Raw genomic sequence first — 19,921 nt, 5'->3', positions numbered from 1 at the left:
TAAATAAATAAATAAATACCATAAGCAATGTAGGCTACTGTGTGTGGGAAAACTCCCCGGAAGCGCGGAGGATCCCTTTGGATAGCGAAAGCGTGAGTTAGTGTGTTGCGTCAAGCGCTCTGGGGCGAGCCTTTAAGAAGCTCGAGGTCCAGAAACACACAGCTATCAAAAAGTAGTTCTGGTAAAAGGTCTTCACGTAGGTGCACAGTCTGAAATGTCTACCTTTCTTTTCACCGTTGCCGCGATTCTCCTAACGCTTTTTATTGTGTGGATATGCGGTCACACACGGAAAAGGTAAGATGAACTCTCGGTGATTAACTTGCCTCTTATGATTCATTTTTACTCATTTTCATTTTAATAACTATAGTGCAGATCTCTTATAACGGCACGTAGTACACGTATATAACAATTATTAATGTTAGTTACATGGAAACTATCATGTATGTAGTATATACAGTAGATCCCTGGTGAATTTTAGTTTTAACATTGTTTTGAAAAGTATTTTAGTGTACTTTGTATTGTAATTCAAATGTTATTTTATTTCAATCGTTTTAATATTCATATATACATACAATGCTCCACATAAATGAGTACACCTCTCATAGATCTCTCTTTTAAATGTATGTTCTTTATAGGATGCTTAACAATATTATATTTGTGCATATATATTACAATTTTAAAGCCAAAACTGGAAGTAATCTAATGGTAAAACTCCCCAAAATTAGTACACACTTTACTGTAATATGCTGGGCATAAATATTAAACAAAATTTAGTAAACAGGAAAAGTCGAGACAAATATTTTTTGTTTGTAATGTTTTTTTTTTACAACAATTTGTTTGAATTTAAATGAATTATCTATCTATTCCTAAAGATGTTTAATGATCAGAATCTCGTTTTAATAAATATATTTATTTAATGAAACTGTTTTTTGTTTTTGTGAAAAGTGGGTACATTACAAAGTTTTCTATTCATTTTATACTGTCCAAACCGTATATTGTTTTGTCCTCACCCTACCCTATCCCTAAACCCAACCATCACAAGAGACTGTGTACAGCTTTCCTCTCTGATTAAACTCATCCTGTGGGATTTATAAGCCTTTTGAGAAACGAAGACGTCACCAATGTCCTCATATTTCACCTCCTTTTTGTAATACCTGTGTCATTCCTATGTCATTATACAGATTTGTGTCCTGATATGTCACAAAAACACTTACACAGACACACACATACACACACTATAATATATTCATTCATTCTTTCATTTTCTTTTCGGCTTAGTCCCTTGATTAATCCGGGTTGTCAGAGCAGAATGAATCGACAATTTATCCAGCACGTTTTATGCAGGATGTCCTTCCAGCTGCAACCCATCTCTGGGAAACATCCGTACACTCTCATTCACACACATACACTACGGACAATTTAGCCTACACTCTTAGAAACAAAGGTACACGAGCTGTCACTGGGGTGGTACCTTTTCAAAAGGTACACATTTGTACTTGAAGACTCCATATTGGTACCTTAAAATAATATATTAGTACCTACAAAATTTTAATAGGAACACTTTTGTACTTTTCAGGTACTAATATGGTGTTTCTACAGTATGTGGAGTTTGCATGTTCTCTCTGCGTTCGCGTGGGTTTCCTCCGGCTGCTCCAGTTTCCCCCACTGTCCAAAGACATGCGGTACAGGTGAATTGGGTATGCTAAATGTCCGTAGTGTATGAGCATGAATAAATGTGTATGGATGTGTATGGATAGGTTGTAGCTGGAAGGGCATCCGCTGCGTGGAACATGTGCTGGATAAGTTGGCGGTTCATTTAGTTGTGGCAACCCTGAATTAAAAAAAGAAAGTAAGCTGAAAAGAAAATTAATGAATGAAATAAAAACTTAAATCGAGTCATGTACAGTAATTGGGTTAAAATTTGAGCTCAAAACTCAAAAATGTCCTGAAGTTTCATTCATTCATTTATTTTCTTTTTGGCTTTGTCCCTTTATTAATCCTAGGTCGCCACAGCGGAATGAACCGCCAACTTATCCAGCACATGTTATACACAGAGGCCCTCCAGCTGCAACCCATCAATGGGAGACACCCGTACACACTCAATCACAAACATACATTACAGACAATTTAGCTTATCCAATTCACCAATACCGCATGTCTTTGGACTTGTGGGGGAAACCCAAGTGAACATGAGGAGAAAATGCAAACTCCTGTGACCTTCTTGCTGTGAGGTGATTGTTCTACTCACTGCACCACCTTGTCGCCCATTTTGAAGTTTGTTGCCTTAAATATATTTAAGCTGAGCCAACTTAGTTTTTTCACAGTGCACTTACCTTTAAAAAAAATAAGTCAGCGACATCTAATTATTTTTTTCTGCTATTTAACAATGCAGACTGCACAAACAGCATGTTCTCAAAAACAAAGCAAAAAACAAAACAAAACAAAAAACACTCGCCTTTGTAAGATCTGGATTCAGTCTTGTCCATTCCTCAGACTGTCGTTTATACATTTATTAATTCATTCATTTTCGTTCAGCTCAGTCCCTTATTTATTAAGGGTCACCACAGTGGAATGAACCGCCAACTTATCTAGCAAATGTTTTATGCTGTGGATACCCTTTCAGCCACAACCCAGCACTGGGAAACACCCATACACTCTCACAGTCACACACACTCATATACACCACTGCCAATTTTCTTCACCCAAATTCGTCTGTAGCACATGTCTTTGGACTGCAGGGAAAACTGGAGCACCTGAAGGAAACCCTCGCGAACACAGGGAGAACATGCAAACACAGAAATACCAACTGACCCAGCCAGGACTCGAACCAGTGACCTTCTTGCTGTGAGGCCACAGTGCTAACCACTGAGCCACCGTGGCGTCTTATACATTTTTTAAATTGTCCTAAATTGTCCTGTATGAGATTTTTAATCTGACCATGCTCATTATTACTGTGTTTGTTTGCAGGAAACCGGGGGAGCCTCCGCTGGTGACTGGCTGGCTGCCTTTCATTGGTGTCACAAAGGATTATGTCTCCAATCCTTTAGGCTTTTTAACAGAGACTCAGAAAAAACATGGGAATGTTTTCACATGTTTGATTGCTGGGAAGTACTTTACCTTTGTCACAGACCCCTTTTCATTCTCGTCTGTTGTCCGGCAGGGGAAAAACCTTGATTTTCAGAAGTTTGCTATTAATTTTTCCCAACGGGTAAGTGACATTATTTGAAGTTTGGAGAAACAAGCTTGGCTAAAGAGACTTAAACTGTATCTGAGGCTCTTATTTGCATGTTAAGCTGTTCCAGCCAACAGATCTGTTCTTGTTGTTTCTGTTTTGAAAGCTCGTCTGGGAAAATTTTAAGGAAATGTGAAGTTAATTATGTAGCTGTGGTTCTCTGGGTGTGACAGACTAAGGAAGCACCTATAGCACACCTGTTGGAAGGACAGACCAATTGGAGATCATCATAAAAAGCCCATCCCTAGATACCGCTTTGATTCACTTAAATCACATTCTAAAGAACACATTTTTCCTGTGTGCTAGAAGGGAAGCTTGGTGAGACAGCTTGCTCTGAGTAACACAAGTAACCATGTGTTCTCTTTCGATCACTCAGTATCTCACTGAGAGAATGGTACGGGCAATTCCCTCAAATGCATTCAGAAGCCACTGAAACCTCTTAATTTTCCCAACACAGTGTGAATGCCACAGTAATATCTAGCTGACCCTAAGCATTTCACAGATATCACTACATTAATAAAATATTTGAGGATAGTAATACTGACAAGAGTAAGACATCGTTCAAAACTGTAAAGGGTTTTATACTCATACTTACAGGAAATTAACAAGAAATCAAGATGACTGAAAGCATATGAGGAACTCATACTCAATAAGAGATTTTCAATCCACTAATTTGAACCTAATTACTCCACTAAATCGTTTTTTTGGCATTTGGAATAGCACATCACAATAGTGGGACAATTTAATCAATGTCAGATCAAACTCTGTGGTGTCAACCATCTTTGTGCAAATATCTGTTACTCATTTTAAATGAAATGCATAAACAAATACACTCCTGATCTAAATCTTAAGACCATGTGAAAAACAGTTTTAAAATGTTTCATTGGTGGATTGTAACCTGCAAGTAAGTAGCCGCTTATGGCCCGTTTCCACAGTGGAAACGGGCCATGAGTGATACAGTACGGTATGGGTCACCTTTATCAGGCTTGTGTTTCCACGGCCAAAGTTGGTACCAATTTTGTGGGTGTGGTGTATGACAAAAAGTTTCAGACAGTGTCATTTTCGCTTAAGGAGAGGTCAGAGTAAAGCTTTAGGGGTTGTTCACATATCATATGAGAAGCACTTCTCACAACACAGATCCTGTATATACATAAATACGTGTGTATAAATGTTCATTACTAACCTTTCTATGAACATGATTTGATTATACCTGCAGATTAACAAGAGTACGAAATAGCCTACTGTAACAATAAATAAATGTCACATATATGGCCCTTACAGTCTCCTATATGTTACCAATTACAGAAAAACTACACACAGCATACATTTAGGCCTTATTTCTTAGCTTTGTGGCTGTTCATCAAGACAACGACAAGGTTTGTCTGAGCTCTGGTCAACCATGTCTTGTTATTATATATGTATATATTATAACAATGTAATGTCTCTGCTGTGTTTTTAAAAATGGTGGTTCCTTTGTTTTCATTCTCCTGCTTATCCACAAGCGAGTGACGTATCTCTGTAAACCAATAGTGTTCAGCTGCTGGTCTAGCTTCGTGTTTTGGTACCATTTTGTCGTGCTAGGTACCCTTTGCAAAGGGTACCCAAAAAGTGGTATGGTACGGTTCCCTTTTTGGTACCCTTTTGGCCATTGTACCTAGTACAGTGGCCATTAATACTGACAATACTAAAATCTAAACACAAAAATGGCTAATTAACTGTACATAGTTAGTGAACTTGTTTTATTCATTTGTGAATTTATTGCATTTAATTGTATATTAAGAAGATATAGGTTCATTTAAATATTAAATATTGCTTTAAATAAAATTATTTACAAAAAAAAAAACATTTCTACAGTGAAAAAAAATTTTAAGTTTCAAATTTTGAGCCCCACATCTGGATTTACTTAAGGCCCTCAAATCACTAACTCAGACCCTGGTAACCAGGTTATTAATACTACTTCAAAATGCCAAAAGAAGAAACTGAAGCCAGTGACGAAGAATGAATTTGATCAACAGTTTAAGACCTTATCTTTAAAAAGTAAAGATCTTAGCACAAAATATGGCTTTCATGTCATTGTCCTTCATGCATTCACAAAGGCATGACCTCATGAGGACAAAGGCAAAAAGAATGTCTCTTATTGAATGTGGCAGGATTGCTGATCTGCACAAGCAAGCTTCTCACAACACACCATTGCTGTCAACTTTAAAAGCAGTAAGACAGTCATTTTACATTTCTAAAAAGATCCCATCAGGTGAAGTTTTTTTTCCCTCTCCGCTGTCGCCACTGCCTCGCATGGTTCAGGATTGGTAGAGCTACGCATCGATGAATTTGCTCTTCAGTGTTTGAACTCTCAGTAATGATTAAATCACACTGAACTGAGCTAAACTGAACTGAACTGAACTTAAACACTAAAACCTGAACCACACTGTTCCAGTTACTATGACCATTTATGTGAAGCTGCTTTGACACAATCTACATTGTAAAAGCGCTATACAAATAAAGCTGAATTGAATTGAATTGAATTGTGACAGTTATAGGACAAAAACGTCAAGTGGTTGACCCTTAAAAAGATTCACCCTCACCGAGCCGGAGGAGATGGGCTGTCCATCAAGACCAAATATCAACCCAGAATAAGGCCCTTTCTGATGCTGACATCATTCCAATAACCGTAAAACCACATCTGCAAGAAAAAGTCTTGAATGCAATGTAACAAAGTAATCAACCAGGATGGTGGAACTACTCACAATGAATCTATTTTTGACACTTTTAGTTCTGCTGTGGCTTTTATTGGTCTGTGGTTTTAAACTATAGATCAGTTGATGAAGAGCTGTTTTAATACACATTCAGTTTTTATAGTACATTGCCTGCGCTTTGTTTTTATCACTTGCTCCGGTTTCTACTTTTGGCCTTTTGAAGCAGCCCTTACAACCTGGTTACAATCCATCAGTGCAAAATGTGCAGTGTTGGGAAGGTTACTTTGGAAATGTAATAGATTACAGATTACAAATTACCCTATTTAAAATGTAATAGGTTACTGTAATTTTCGATTACTTTATAAAAGTAAAGTAACTAATTACATTTGATTACTTTTTGATTACTTTTAATTTTCTAATAAACATTTTCAACTAAATAATTTTCAACCATTTATACAGAGCAGGAGTGAGCTTACAGTAGCTCTGTTTACTGTTAGAGTCTCAAAAGCTTTCATCACTTAAATAAAATTTATTTAATTTATTTAAATTTAAAGTAGAGCCACCACAAAACCAGACCTTATCACAAAAACATGTTTACTGTTGTTACAAAATCACAATGTTAGTTAGTTGTGCAGGTGATTTATGTGGCATTTGCAATAAAAAAATACATCTAATTTTTGAAATTTTCATTTTTAAATCGAAGCCACTTAAATCCAAATCAATCACATCTTAGTGATCAATAAAACTGCCAATGAAACATATGAGGCAGAACTGTTAATTTAAATTATTTACTGTGAATAATATGCTGTACCAAACAGGAATAAATTATAGTACATAACAGCAAAAACAAAAAAATCCAATTAAACCAGGTGTTACACATTTAAAACACTATTGATCCGCGATCTGTAAGTGTAGCTTGTGTGGACACTACTGCGCTACTTCACTAATAAAATAGCTTCGCTACTGTGAAAAGCTATTTGATTTTTTTAGCGACGCTACCGTCACGCTACTGAGAAATGTAGTTAAGCTAGCTACACTGGTAATGTGATAACATCACTTTGGCCAGAGGAGTCTGCTGGTGCCCTGAAATTCACAAATCGATAACTTTATAAATCATAATATATCATTAGAAATGAAAGGGTCTGTTTTTATTTATGTACACTCACGATAACTACAAAAACATTTGCTTTTATAAAACAAAGAAACGCTAGCTTACATACCTGCAGATGCTTCCTCATGCTTTTCAGTGGCAAGGAGGATTAGACATGGTGCGCCCATGGCCATAATTTGATTTAACAGTAGGGGGGACAATAAATATAACATTTCTTATGAGCAATTTTTTAAAGATTTTTTGAAGGGGACACAAATAATACAGCCAAATTGTACTTATATGTTTCCGCAGTTAAAAATGGTTTTATTGTTCATATTACAGCATGGAGACTACATCATTATGGTTATTTTCAAAGTTTTTCTCAGGTTCAATGACAAAGCAAATTTTTCTTGAAAACTATTTATTGCATTGTTTGTTGTGTTGTTTACAGTCAACAGACTGACTCCTGAAGCCGAACAAATGCAGGAAAAGACATTTTCCATACTCATAATAACTAACTGGTTTACATTACACTTGTTAAATTGATAGATCATATTGTAAATTGGCGAGCCTGTGAGGTTCATCTGCTAAACAGCCACAACTCAGAAAACATTTTAAACAATTGTTCACCCCTAAAAGAATTGTCATTATCCCTTCAATAAAGCACAACACCCTTACCTGACACTATACATCTGACTGACCCTGCTCTGCCTGACCCTCAATCAGTTCTTTCTCCTCTGCCTGTGATTGATAATGTGACATTAGTATTTTCATAAGCACTCATTCTGAAAGCCAAATTGCTTAATATGTGAACTTTTTGTACTTGGAGTTTTGCTGCACTGAAAAATTATCTTATGTCCATTTTCCTTTTCTCTGTCATTTTATCATTGAGGTAAAGTTGGTTTTATATTTGCACATTCAGTCTCTCATAATATTACCTCAGAAGAGTATTCATTGAAAATTCTAAATAGTAAAATTATATTAGCAGCCAACAACCATCAAAGTACAGCATTGTTTACAGTTAGTGTTATATTATATTGGTTTACCTAAAGGTTCTATAAAGACGTTGCAACTGATACAAAATACAGCAGCCAGAGTTTTAATGAAATTGAAGACACAAGAACATATCACAGCAGCAATAATAGAATAAATTTTAGGATTCTTTTATTAGTTTATAAGGCACTACACAACATGACACCTTTCATACTTTTCTGACTGCCTATCAAAATATAATCCAAACCGTTTGCTACGCTCTTCTAGCACTCGACTTTAAGAATTTCACTTTGTAAATCTGATGCGATGTCTCCCAAATTAAGTAAAAGAATCCCTCAGAATTTATTTTTAAAAAGCTTAAGAAGCACCTTTTTAAAATTGCGTATGAATATAAGTTTGTGAAGTTTATGCAATTTATCTATATCGTGTAGGTTTATGTACATATGCATGTATGGTGTGTGTGCATGTATGTAAAGAATATTGTGTGTGATTGTGTAGATGTATGCATATATGCGTGTACATGTATGCTTTTATCTGAGTATATATTTTGCTTTAATTGTCTAATATACATTTTTTTGTATTTGGTTTATTTTACAATGCCTGTTTGTTGTTTGTGAAGTGCCTTGAGTTCCATGTATGTAGGAAAAGTGCTATACAAATAAAATGTATTATTATTATTAATGTAGTTTTGAAGTCAAACTTGCATGAGATTTCAGTTCAAATATTCAAAGTACCATGGTAAACAATGTATGGAGCTGTCACTGAATGAATGTGCGAATATAAAACCAACTTTACCTCAATCATTTTATCTAGTCCATGACTGCAATGCAAGTTTATTCTGTAGCACATTTTATATACAATGCTAATTCAAAGTGCTTTACATTAAGAATGAAAAACTATCATAAAAATCATCACAACAATAAAAACAAGGACATTTTATATTTTAAATTAATTTAGTCACCTAAGAACAGAACTGAAATTGATTATACAAAAAATTAAAGTGGGGCTAGTTTGGACGTATCACAGTGCTCATTTAGCAAATCCACAGATAAACAATATGATATACAATAATTGTGGCCGTTAATGTAAAGTTAACATTAGGCCAAGTCGTCACAAATGAAACAATGCACTTTGGCGTATTATTTTGCAGTGCGCCACTAACGTATGCAACAAGCTAAACAAGCATACGTTAACTACATGAGTAATTTTAACCGCTAATACAGCAGATTCATGGACATCGGTAATCTGCATTTTTGCCGCTACTAATTTATAAATGATTCTGCATTAACTTTGAAGAGAATCGATTTATTTAATGTGATTAATACACCATACTTACTCAAATTCAACATTGACCTGTAGCCACACACCTAACTTCTGCGTCTGTCTGTGACTGTGTGTGACAGGCTGCGTGTACTTGAGGAGTAGGTGGATCAAACCACTATGAGGAAGCGGGGGTGAACTCTTTATAAATGCATTTTAAATAATAAATGCGTTTTTTTTCTACTTAGACAGTTATTTTAGGTATACACACATATATTTTTCAAAATCGAGAGTGTGTTTATATATATATATTTATATATTTTATTTGGTGAGGAGGACAATGAACATGTTCCCCCCGGGATTTACGCCCGTGGTTGCGCCGCAAATCAAAATCATCAGCGCTTGAATAAATGGCCTTAGCAGAAGCCATCAAGCATATCAAAAACAGGCAAAGCAATAGATTAATATTATTCAACATATCACAGAGATTTAAAGAAAAATATTAGATGTAACCCCATTTGTAATTTTTAACATTTTCAAAAGTAACTGTAATTTAATTACATATTTTTCTTAGTAATTGTAACTAATTACTGTTACTTTTATTTTGTAATTAAATTACGTAACGGCGTTACATGTAACTAGTTACTCCCCAACACTCAAAATGTGAATACTTGTAGTTGTTTCCCTGGCCTTAAGATTTTGATCGTTAGAGTATATCATATGAAATGTATACTTTTAATTGTTTTACCCATTTTTTTTGTATGTGTTATAATAATCTGTCTATCTATCTAAGGTCTTTGGACATGCTGACTTCAACTCTCCCCAGTTGAGTGGAAATTACAGAGAAATTCACAGCATTTTCCGACAGACACTTCAAGGTCCGTCGCTGCAGCATTTAACCCAGTCCATGTTGTGCAACCTGCAGACAGTTTTAGAGCGATGTTTACCTCATGAACATGACTGGCTTGAAGAAGGTCTTCAGAGTTTCACCAACCGCATCATGTTTGAGGCAGGCTTTCTCACTCTGTTTGGAAAGGAAGACATAGGATTTCTTCAGGACCATGGCATGTCAGGAAACAGAATATCCATGCCAAAAGCAACACAAGACTTTTTGGTGTTTGATCATGCATTCCCTCTACTGGCTGCAGGAGTTCCCATTGGTCTGTGTACAAAAGCATGGCGAGCAAGGGAAGCCTTAGCAGAGGAGCTACTTCATGATGAACTTCATCGGCGGAAATGTATTTCAGATCTGATTCAGCGCAGAATGGACATATTTGACCGCATGCTTTTGGACGAAACTGGAAAAGCGCGAACACACGTGTGCATGCTATGGGCATCACAGGCTAATACTCTGCCAGCAGCCTTCTGGAGCCTGTACTACACACTGAAGTAAGTTGGCACATCATATAGATACATAATTAATGTAGACAGTGAATCAATGTCAAAATGTACATCAAATTATGTAACAGCATTACTCTCTATGAAATGTGTTTATCACTGACAGCAAAAATTGTTATTAGCGACTAATAGAACATAGATTTAGTAGCATCCATATGTAGAAAGATAAAGCTGTCTAAAAACTTTTGTGGATACTGGATATATGTGAAAGACACTTGTCAGATTTTATTTTAGAGAGCAGGCATGAGGTTCAGCTGTGTCCTCTGTATCATATTGTGTCTAATTCAGGCACAAACTGATATAACAGCTACTCTGACAGTATTTACACAGCGCAAAAGCGCATGCTTGTAGGCACATGTCGCTTTTACTGGTGATGTAGAGCAGATCAGCGAAAAACAGCATATTATGTTTGCTGACCAATCAGAGCCTCTTGGGGGCGGGCTTTCAGTGGAACTAGAAAACATGACAGTAGCAGTATATAATCATTTATAAGGTATATGAAAAAATAACGTGACTTTTCAAAAATGAAGCATGAGCACACATTGCTTTGCATCTTATAAACACAACCAAGCCTTAAAAATATGCTACGGACCACCTCTTTAATATGCTTATAGATTGGAGGTTGGTCCTGTCTGTACGGGTGTCACACAGGGCTCTGTAATTGGTCCCTTCCATTTAAACATTTGAAGTTAATTACTTCGTCATCTTTGAAGATCTTTTGACTATTATTTTTACTGTACATGGATGACATGTTTATTCAAAACCAGGTCAACATGTAGACATCTGCAATTTTCAATTTCGTTTTTAAGATTAAAGGTTAATTTAATATAATTTTCAAAAAATATAGTCATGCTGCTCCCTTCATTAAACTGGCAACTGGTGGCTCCATTGCTTTGAAGTTGATAGTTTCACCATAGGATCTATGAAGTAAACTAAAAATCGTGCTCATTTTATAGACTATGCTGTCCTTCTGAATGTTTGATTGACCATTGTTTTTTTTTTTTTTTGCATATTGATAATTGTATTGAAAATCATCTCAGATTATACAATTTAACATTTTGAGCCATCAGGAGTTTTGCACATGTGGAATTCATACCAGATTTAATTATGCTATCTTGAAAGTAGGATGTCCAAAATTCAAAATTTGTATTGTTTCTTCAAATATTCAACACATAAATTATATACATATACATATTATATACATACTGTATATATTTATATATATATATAATTTATGTATATAGACTTGTCTGTTTACGACCACAGAGCACATGAATGCAATGTAAATTGAAGTGTATATGTGTGTACATGTATATATACTTATGTTTATTGACCTTTAGATCTGTCGACGCTTTCACTGCTGCACGCACAGAAGTCAACAGGGTTCTGTTGGGTCAATCATTAAACAACAAGGATCAAACAGTCTACCTTTCTAAAGATCAGTTGGACTCTATGACTGTATTAGGTAGGTGATTTTTTAGATCAATGTTTTCCAACAGTGTTTTAGGGGTATTCCTGAAAGCATGTTTAAATTATGTTTTATCCTGAACTCCCGTTTTATCCTGGACTAATCCACATTATGATTACTCAAGGTATGTTCGTTCCAGCACCATGCCCATGAGGAAGTTCAGGCAATTCACAGTTAAATATAAATACCCAAAGCATTCTCAACTGAATTTTTATTTTGCTAGCGCACACTAAAAAACTTTAATCAACTTAAAAACAATAGTTTTGGTTATCTTCAATTAAGTCTGATCATTTGCTTCAGCAAAAACTTTAAATAACATACACATTTTGTTTACAATTATACATAACAGGAAGAAATATTCCTTAAGGGTTGCCTTTAGCACACACAGGAGCAGTTTGAGGATAAAAAAAAACTGATAGAGGTCTTGAAAAACCACATCTGACACTAATTCAGAACCACATCTTCAGACCACAAATAAAGATAAAAAGTACTGTAGAGTAAATCATAACCACATATCCACTGAGTTAAATGTTAGACTTTTAAAGACATTTTTAAGACTATTATAAATGAAATTTTACACTCATAAAGGGATAAAGGCTAAGGAATTTTTTGAATGACCCAGATGGAAAAGATTTTTACTAGACCTATTAAAAAATAAATTATTATTAAATACATTTAATAATACAACAATTCTTTAATAATAAACAATTACAATATTTTTTATTTTATTTCTTAGCAGAAAATGTTAAATATTGTGTAAATAAAAAAGCAAGCCCTACTTTTTCCAACATAAACTTTCTTTAATATAAAAAGAATAAAAAAATGTTTTAAAAGTTTTAGAAACTATAATAAACTAAATCTATGCACAACAGTCTGTCCAGGTCAGTGTCCTCAGCAGTAAATACATGGAGAACTTTTAAACAAATCTTACTGTAAGGAAAATAATGAAACCATAATTCTAATTTTAATTATAAAATTACCTTTTTAAATAAAAAGTTTCAAGTTTTATTGAGATGGCCTGTTGGTGATTGGATGGGTTTTGCCCAAATTGGGTACTAATACATGAACTAAGGAAAATTAAGACCTGTTTAAAAAGAGATTTAAGGCCTACAATACAAATTGTTTTGTAAATTTAAGACTTTTTAAGGCCTTAAATTTGGATTTTCAGATTTACTACATTTTAAGTTTTTTACGATCCTGCAGAAACCCTGTAAACATAACTGCTGGTCATCTTTATTTCTTTACAGCTAGTATTCTGCCAGCGTAGCTTTGTAACCAAATAAACTTTTTTTTTCCTGAAAATCTTCTCATGTGATTTTGATCAGGTCCCCAGCCGAGACCTGTTCTGCATTCAAACCATACTTACCAAGAATGACCTAATAGCAGTACATCTGAGACATAAATCACTAAACATCATGGGCAGGCAAGTTCAGTCTTGAAGAAATTATTCTGCAGAGTTTTGCTTTAGCCCTATATAAATACACATGAACAATCTAATCTACTGCCATGCCAAGTTCAGGTGAGGTCATAATTACCATAATTTTATCGTTTTTATTTAAAACTGCTATATGTCTATTGTTTATGTCCACATTACTTTTTTATACAGATATCTACACTGGCAAAAGATTACATTTTACTAATAGAAGTGCCACTATTTTTCTCTGGTTCTACATGATGTGCAGTTGTCACATGGTACAGGTCGTAGCTTTCAGAAAAGTCCCTGTTCACAAGTTGTAATTATGCGTTCTAAAAGTATATGTAACGCTATTTTACTAGATGAAATCTTGTATTTATGCACTATAATTACACATGAACACATCTAGGGCTGGGTGGTTAATTGGTGGTTGCATTGGTGTGACTCTATGAATGAGTCACTAAATCATTCACACAATTTGTTTATCAGTGCTGGTTTATTCAGTAATGAAACAAGCTGTCAATAATAAGTCATTTATTTACATTGATGGCTCCATTAAGACTCTTTATTATTCAGGGAAACTGAATGATATTTAACTGATGATTTTAAATTTGATTCAACAAAAATACCAAAATTAACCTTTGGTTTCTCAAGCTAAATAACAGTGATATTAGATAAAGAATAAGACACTTCTTGTTGTATGTTTAATTATAAGCAACAGCATTTTTTCTTTTGTAATCTAGTCTAATGTTTATTAGAGAATTAGCTTATGTACTTTTGTTTTTAGTTTTAAAATGTTTTCATTTATTATTATTTTAATTAATTGTTCATGTAATATCTAAGTGATGTTTCTACTTTTTCAGAAAGTATTATAGAGGAAGCTCTCCGTCTGTCTAGTGCCTCCATGATGATACGTGTTGCCAGTGATGACTTCACTCTGACACTGGAGTCCGATCAAACAGCTGCTATAAGAAAAGGAGATTACATTGCTCTCTACCCTCAGCTCTTACACTTGGATCCTGAAATCTACCCCAACCCCACAGTAGGTGTACAAACTTGTGTCCATTTCTGTTGTTCACTCTCAGAAATAAAGATACAAAAGCTGTCATTGCAGTGGTACCCTTTCAAAATGTAAATTTTTGTATGGTGGCATGGTGTCTCAGTGGTTAGCACTGCTGCCTCACAGAATGAAGGTCGCCGGTTTGAGTCCCGGCAGGGCTAGTTAACATTTCTGTGTGGAGTTTGCATGTTCTCCCCGTGTTGGTATTGGTTTCCTCCAGGTGCTCCAGTTTCCCCTACAAGTCCAAAGACATGCGCTATAGGTAAATTCATTCATTCATTCATTTTCTTTTCGGCTTAGTCCCTTTATTAATCCTGAGTCACCACAGCGAAATTAACCGCCAACTTATCCAGCACATGTTTTACACAGCGGATGCCATTCCAGCTGCAACCCATCTGTGGAAAACATCCATACTCACTCATTCACTCTCATACACTACGGACAATTTAGCCTACCCAATTTACCTGTACCACATGTCTTTGGACTGTGGGGAATAACCGGAGCACCCAGAGGAAACCCACGCGAATGCAGGGAGACCATGCAAACTTCACACAGAAACGCCAACTGACCCAGCCGAGGCTTGAACCAGCGACCTTCTTGCAGTAAGGCAACAGCACTACCTTCTGCGCCACTGCGTCGCCTATAGGTGAATTGGGTAAACTTAATTAGCCATATTAAATGTTTGTGTGTATGCAAGAATTTGTCAGTGTTTCTACTGGGTTGTGGCTGGAAGGGCATCTGCTGCATAAAACATATGCTGGAATAGTTGGCGGTTCATTTCGATGTGGTGACCCCTGATAAAATAAATGCTTAAGCCAAAGGAAAATAAATGAATGAAATTGGCTCCCACAGAGTTAAACAGTTAAGTTTTACCATTTTATAATCCATTCAGTCGATGTGCATATGTGGTGGAGCGCTTTTAGCTTAGTTTAGCATAAATCATTGAATCAATTTAGACCAGTAGCATCTCTCTCTCTCTTTATAAAAAAAACATTGTTGATAATTGTCCTATTTATAGCTTGTCTCTTCTGTAGTTTCATACAAAACAAGTTCTACCATCGTTTTGTCAATAACCTACCTTTTAAATAAATCCATTCTTGCGTTCTCAATATATACATTTAATATGTATTACTTTTCAGTCTGTTAAAAAGGTTAATTGCATGGACGTATGAAAATGATTTGTTTTGCACTGAACAGTACGTTTTAAACAGCAGTAAATCTGATATGCCATGGATTTTAATGGTTATTTCATGTCATCCCAATTGCCTGAGACATTTGTTCATCTTTAAAACAAAAATTAATACCTTTTAGTTGAAATCAGAGAGCTCTTTGACCCCCAGTAAACAGCTACAGGCCTGAGGTGTTCATTTATTCATTCATTCATTTATTTTCTTTTCGGCTTAGTCCCTTTATTAATCTGGGATCACCACAGCAGAATGAACCACAAGCTTATCCAGCATGTTTTACGCAGCGGATGCCCTTCCAGCCACAACCCATCACTGAGATCCATACACTCTCATCCACACACATACACTACGGACAATTTAGCTTACCCAATTCACCAATACCACATGTGTTTGGACTTGTGGGGGAAACCAGAACACCCGGAGGAAACCCACGCCAACACAGGGAGAACATGCAAACTCCACACAGAAATGCCAACTGACCCAGCGGAGGCTCGAATCAACAACCTTTTTGCTGTAAGGCGATTGTGCTACCCACTGCGCCTACCCTCTGAGATATTTAAAAAGAAACATTGTCAAAACATTTAATGTGTTTCAGTTGTAATCATACAAAGCTCCAAGGACACTTGTGTAGCAATTTAATAAGAGCATTTACATTTTAGAGCCAAACTAATTCTTTAACTTGCAAATACAATGTTCTTCTGTTTCCTAGGAGTTCAAATACAACCGCTTTCTGGATGAGAATGATCAACCAAAGACTAATTTCTTCAAATCTGGCCGACGACTAAGGAATTTTTTGATGCCGTTTGGTTCTGGTGCTAGCGAGTGCCCTGGCCGTTTCTTCGCAGTCTATGAGATTAAACTGTTCCTGGCATTGACACTCTGGCATTATGATCTGCAGCTCCGGGACCCTGATGTCCCCGTGGTTCAAGACAGTGCCCGTGCAGGCCTGGGTATAATGCCACCCTCACAAGATGTTCTTCTAAGATTCAGAAAAAAACAGCGAACACCAGGGAATGAGCATAAAGATACAAAATGAAAGAAGATCATATAGTTACCAAATTATGTTTAGCAAAGCAAGGATATTTTCACAGTGTTTACCATAATAATTTTTCTCCTGGATAAAGTTTTATTTGTTTTATTTTAGGTAGAATATAAGCTGCTATTAATAAAAATAATAACATTTTAAGGTCAATATTATTAGCCCCCTTAAGCAATATTTTTACTTAACCACTATTATGCCAGTGGGGGTTCACGGAAATCATGCTCAGTGTAGGGGTCGTGAATGCTAACCTGCCTAATTAATCTAGTTAAGCCTTTAAATTGCAGAGTATCTTGAAATTATCTTGTCAATTATTATATACTGTCATTATGGCTAATGAAAAACTATTCTTTCCATTAAGCAGAATTTGAGGAGGGCTAGTAATTCAGGAAGGCTAATAATTCTGACATCAATTATACACATGGACCATGATATTATTGCCTATAGATAAAAAGTGGAATGGAAATCTTTTCTATTTTAAATAGTGATTCAATTGGTTGTTTCTACAAGACTTTCTTTTATAACCAAAATTATTTTATTACACATTTTGCTTAAATGGGCCTAATAATTCAGTTACACAACAATATACTGCCTGAAAGCAACTAAATAAAATTTTTTTGGAAAATATCTGAGTCAGTTACATTTTCCATTAACCCTCTGGGGTCAGCAACCAACCAAGAAGGCCCACGCGTTTTAGGGTGTCTTCTCCTAATAACGCAGAAAAAAACTAAAATTATACTTTCAGTTTTGATCATACAGATAAGAGCAATACATCAATCCAATAAGTCAGGTGTCTACTTCTTTTGTGTACGCTCACAATAACAACAATTTACAACTGTGCTTTTGTAAAATAAGGAAAATAAACAGTGTAGGCATTTTCTCTTTTCTATCGCTGCAAACTATTTTTAGAAATGCGTCAATAAAATGCACTGAAACAACCCTAGACATGAGACATATATATATATATATATATATATATATATATATATATATATATATATATATATTTATATATTTATATATATATATATATATATATATATATATATATATATATATATATATATATATATATATATATATAGAAAGCTTAAAGCATCTACTTTTAAATGCAGCACATGCATGTTGAAAACAAACATTGTTCAATAAAGCAATCAGTATAAAACTAGCAAAGTCTGAAGTGCATGGTGTAAAAGCGTTAAGGGCAGGTCCGAATGTACTTGCTATTTTAAGCACAGAAAAATATGCTCTGCGGCCCAGCGCATGGTCTAACAGGGTTGAGCTTATTCTGTTGATGAGTTATGGGTGTGTTTTGACCATAACGTGCATTAAAACAATCAGTCTTATTCCCTTTAAGAGTCAGTTGCATCGTGCCACAACGCATTTGCTATTTACATGTTGTACTTTATAAGTGGAAAAACTAAGAACTTCACTAGTGAGAAGAACAGTTAAACAGATCATCTGCAGTGCGAGAATAAAGAATGAGCCTCCTTCATTCGGCTTTTGCTTTCACTTTATCTTTTCCAGCAAACGAATAAATGAACAATGCTAATGAAGTGTGTTTAAAAAAACAAATTCAATTATATCCAAATATACATGCTATCCCCATATGGTCCAAAACCTGACAGGTGGACAAATCTAAGCTTTTTTATTAAAGCAAATATAAATATGCATATAATATGAATACTCATAATATTAATAACAACATTATACAAAAGTAAGTTGTCATGAATAAATAAAAAAAGCCCTCCTAGATGAAGAAGGCATGAAGGCAGTGGTTTTATTATTTATGCAGAAAATACATTTATGTAGAAAATGTTTCATGTTTAAAATATTATTTATTCTTGTGTCTAAAGCTTTGTCATTACACTACTTCAGTGTCTCAGAGTCATTCAGAAAATTAATAAAATGCATTATTTTATAAAAGGTATGGTATGATAGACAAGAAAGAAAAAAAGCAATACTCTTCATGTTGCAAACTCATTGTGGACAAACCTGCTACTATTATTTCTAAAGAATGTGCCTAAGTATTTTTAATGAATCCAAATAAGTTATTTTGTTTTTCATGTATACAAAACATGATTAAAATTCTATATATTGGTATTATTGAAATATATAATATATGTATTATTAATTTTATATTAAAATGTTTTTTTTACTTTTTTTAAATACACAATTAATAAAGAAACAGCATGACAAAGTGAACTACATGATGTTTTTTGAACATTTGAAGTGGAATAAGAATGTTTTTTAAAATTGTCCTAAGGCAAGAATGGATGTTGTTTAATAGTTTTAAGGCAACTTTGATGAAAGGTTCCACTTCAAATGTTTACTATATATGAGATATTAAAATGAGTTTTATTTGTGCAAACACACAACACTTTTTTTGTGGTTTACATACCGTGAACCATATAAACACAGAATAAATTAATTTCAGAAATTTTCTGTGCACAAAATCTGTAATTTTAGGACAGTATGTGGATTAGTAGGACACCTAGGCCATCTGCTGTTCATTACTGGTATGACATGATTATGAGCAATGTGTCCGTCTACAATAGAGGATATACACATTTCTTTAACAGACACACACACACACACACACAAAAATTATATATACACACACACAGTATGTCACAAAAGTGAGTACACCCCTCCCATCTCTGCAAATATTTATATCTATTCATATATATATATATATATATATATATATATATATATATATATATATATATATATATATATATGTGTGTGTGTGTGTGTGTGTGTGTGTGTGTGTGTGTGTGTGTGTGTGTGTGTGTGTGTGTGTGCGCGCGTATATGTGTGTGTGTGCGTATATGTGTGTGTGTGTGTGTATATGTGTGTGTGTGTGTGTGTGTGTGTGTGTGTGTGTGTGTGTGTGTGTGTGTGTGTGTGTGTGTGTGTATAAAAATATATATTCTGTTTTAACATGTTTGCATTTGAATACATGTTTGTATTTAAATATAAAGCTAATAAAAGCTCATTAAACATCCTCACAACAATGTATAAGTATACACACACACACACACACACACACACAAAAGGAATAAGACAAAAAAGAGTGCATCA

General features: G+C 34.8%; 1 protein-coding gene across 4 annotated transcripts; it reads left to right on the top strand.

The window, feature by feature from the left end:
- Positions 1-160: 160 nt before the first annotated feature.
- Positions 161-17,776, top strand: cyp7a1b (cytochrome P450, family 7, subfamily A, polypeptide 1b). Of its 4 annotated transcripts, XR_012382732.1 has the most exons (7): positions 161-294; positions 2,968-3,208; positions 10,062-10,657; positions 12,007-12,131; positions 13,460-13,653; positions 13,741-14,590; positions 16,505-17,766. XR_012382732.1 is itself a non-coding variant. In XM_682404.8 (6 exons), exons 1-6 carry the CDS (start codon positions 215-217, stop codon positions 16,829-16,831), a joined length of 1,548 nt encoding a protein of 515 aa, XP_687496.2. In that variant the 5' UTR covers positions 161-214; the 3' UTR covers positions 16,832-17,776. The 4 variants fall into 4 exon arrangements, 1 of the variants encoding a protein (XP_687496.2); XR_012382731.1 differs by having other exon boundaries at positions 13,460-14,590; positions 16,505-17,720; XR_012382730.1 differs by lacking the exons at positions 13,460-13,653; positions 16,505-17,766 and adding an exon at positions 14,978-15,254 and having other exon boundaries at positions 14,412-14,870.
- Positions 17,777-19,921: the final 2,145 nt, after the last annotated feature.

The sequence above is a fragment of the Danio rerio genome, chromosome 7, assembly GCF_049306965.1.
Source record: "Danio rerio strain Tuebingen ecotype United States chromosome 7, GRCz12tu, whole genome shotgun sequence".
Taxonomy (NCBI): domain Eukaryota; kingdom Metazoa; phylum Chordata; class Actinopteri; order Cypriniformes; family Danionidae; genus Danio; species Danio rerio.
This window is presented reverse-complemented; position numbering and strand designations above follow the sequence as displayed.

Excerpts from the sequence above, each read along its gene's own strand:
- cyp7a1b (XM_682404.8), top strand. The coding sequence starts at position 215 with ATGTCTACCTTTCTTTTCACCGTTGCCGCGATTCTCCTAACGCTTTTT. Across the intron at positions 295-2,967 it reads TGCGGTCACACACGGAAAAG|GAAACCGGGGGAGCCTCCGC; the intron begins GTAAGATGAACT and ends GTTTGTTTGCAG. Across the intron at positions 10,658-12,006 it reads AGCCTGTACTACACACTGAA|ATCTGTCGACGCTTTCACTG; the intron begins GTAAGTTGGCAC and ends ATTGACCTTTAG.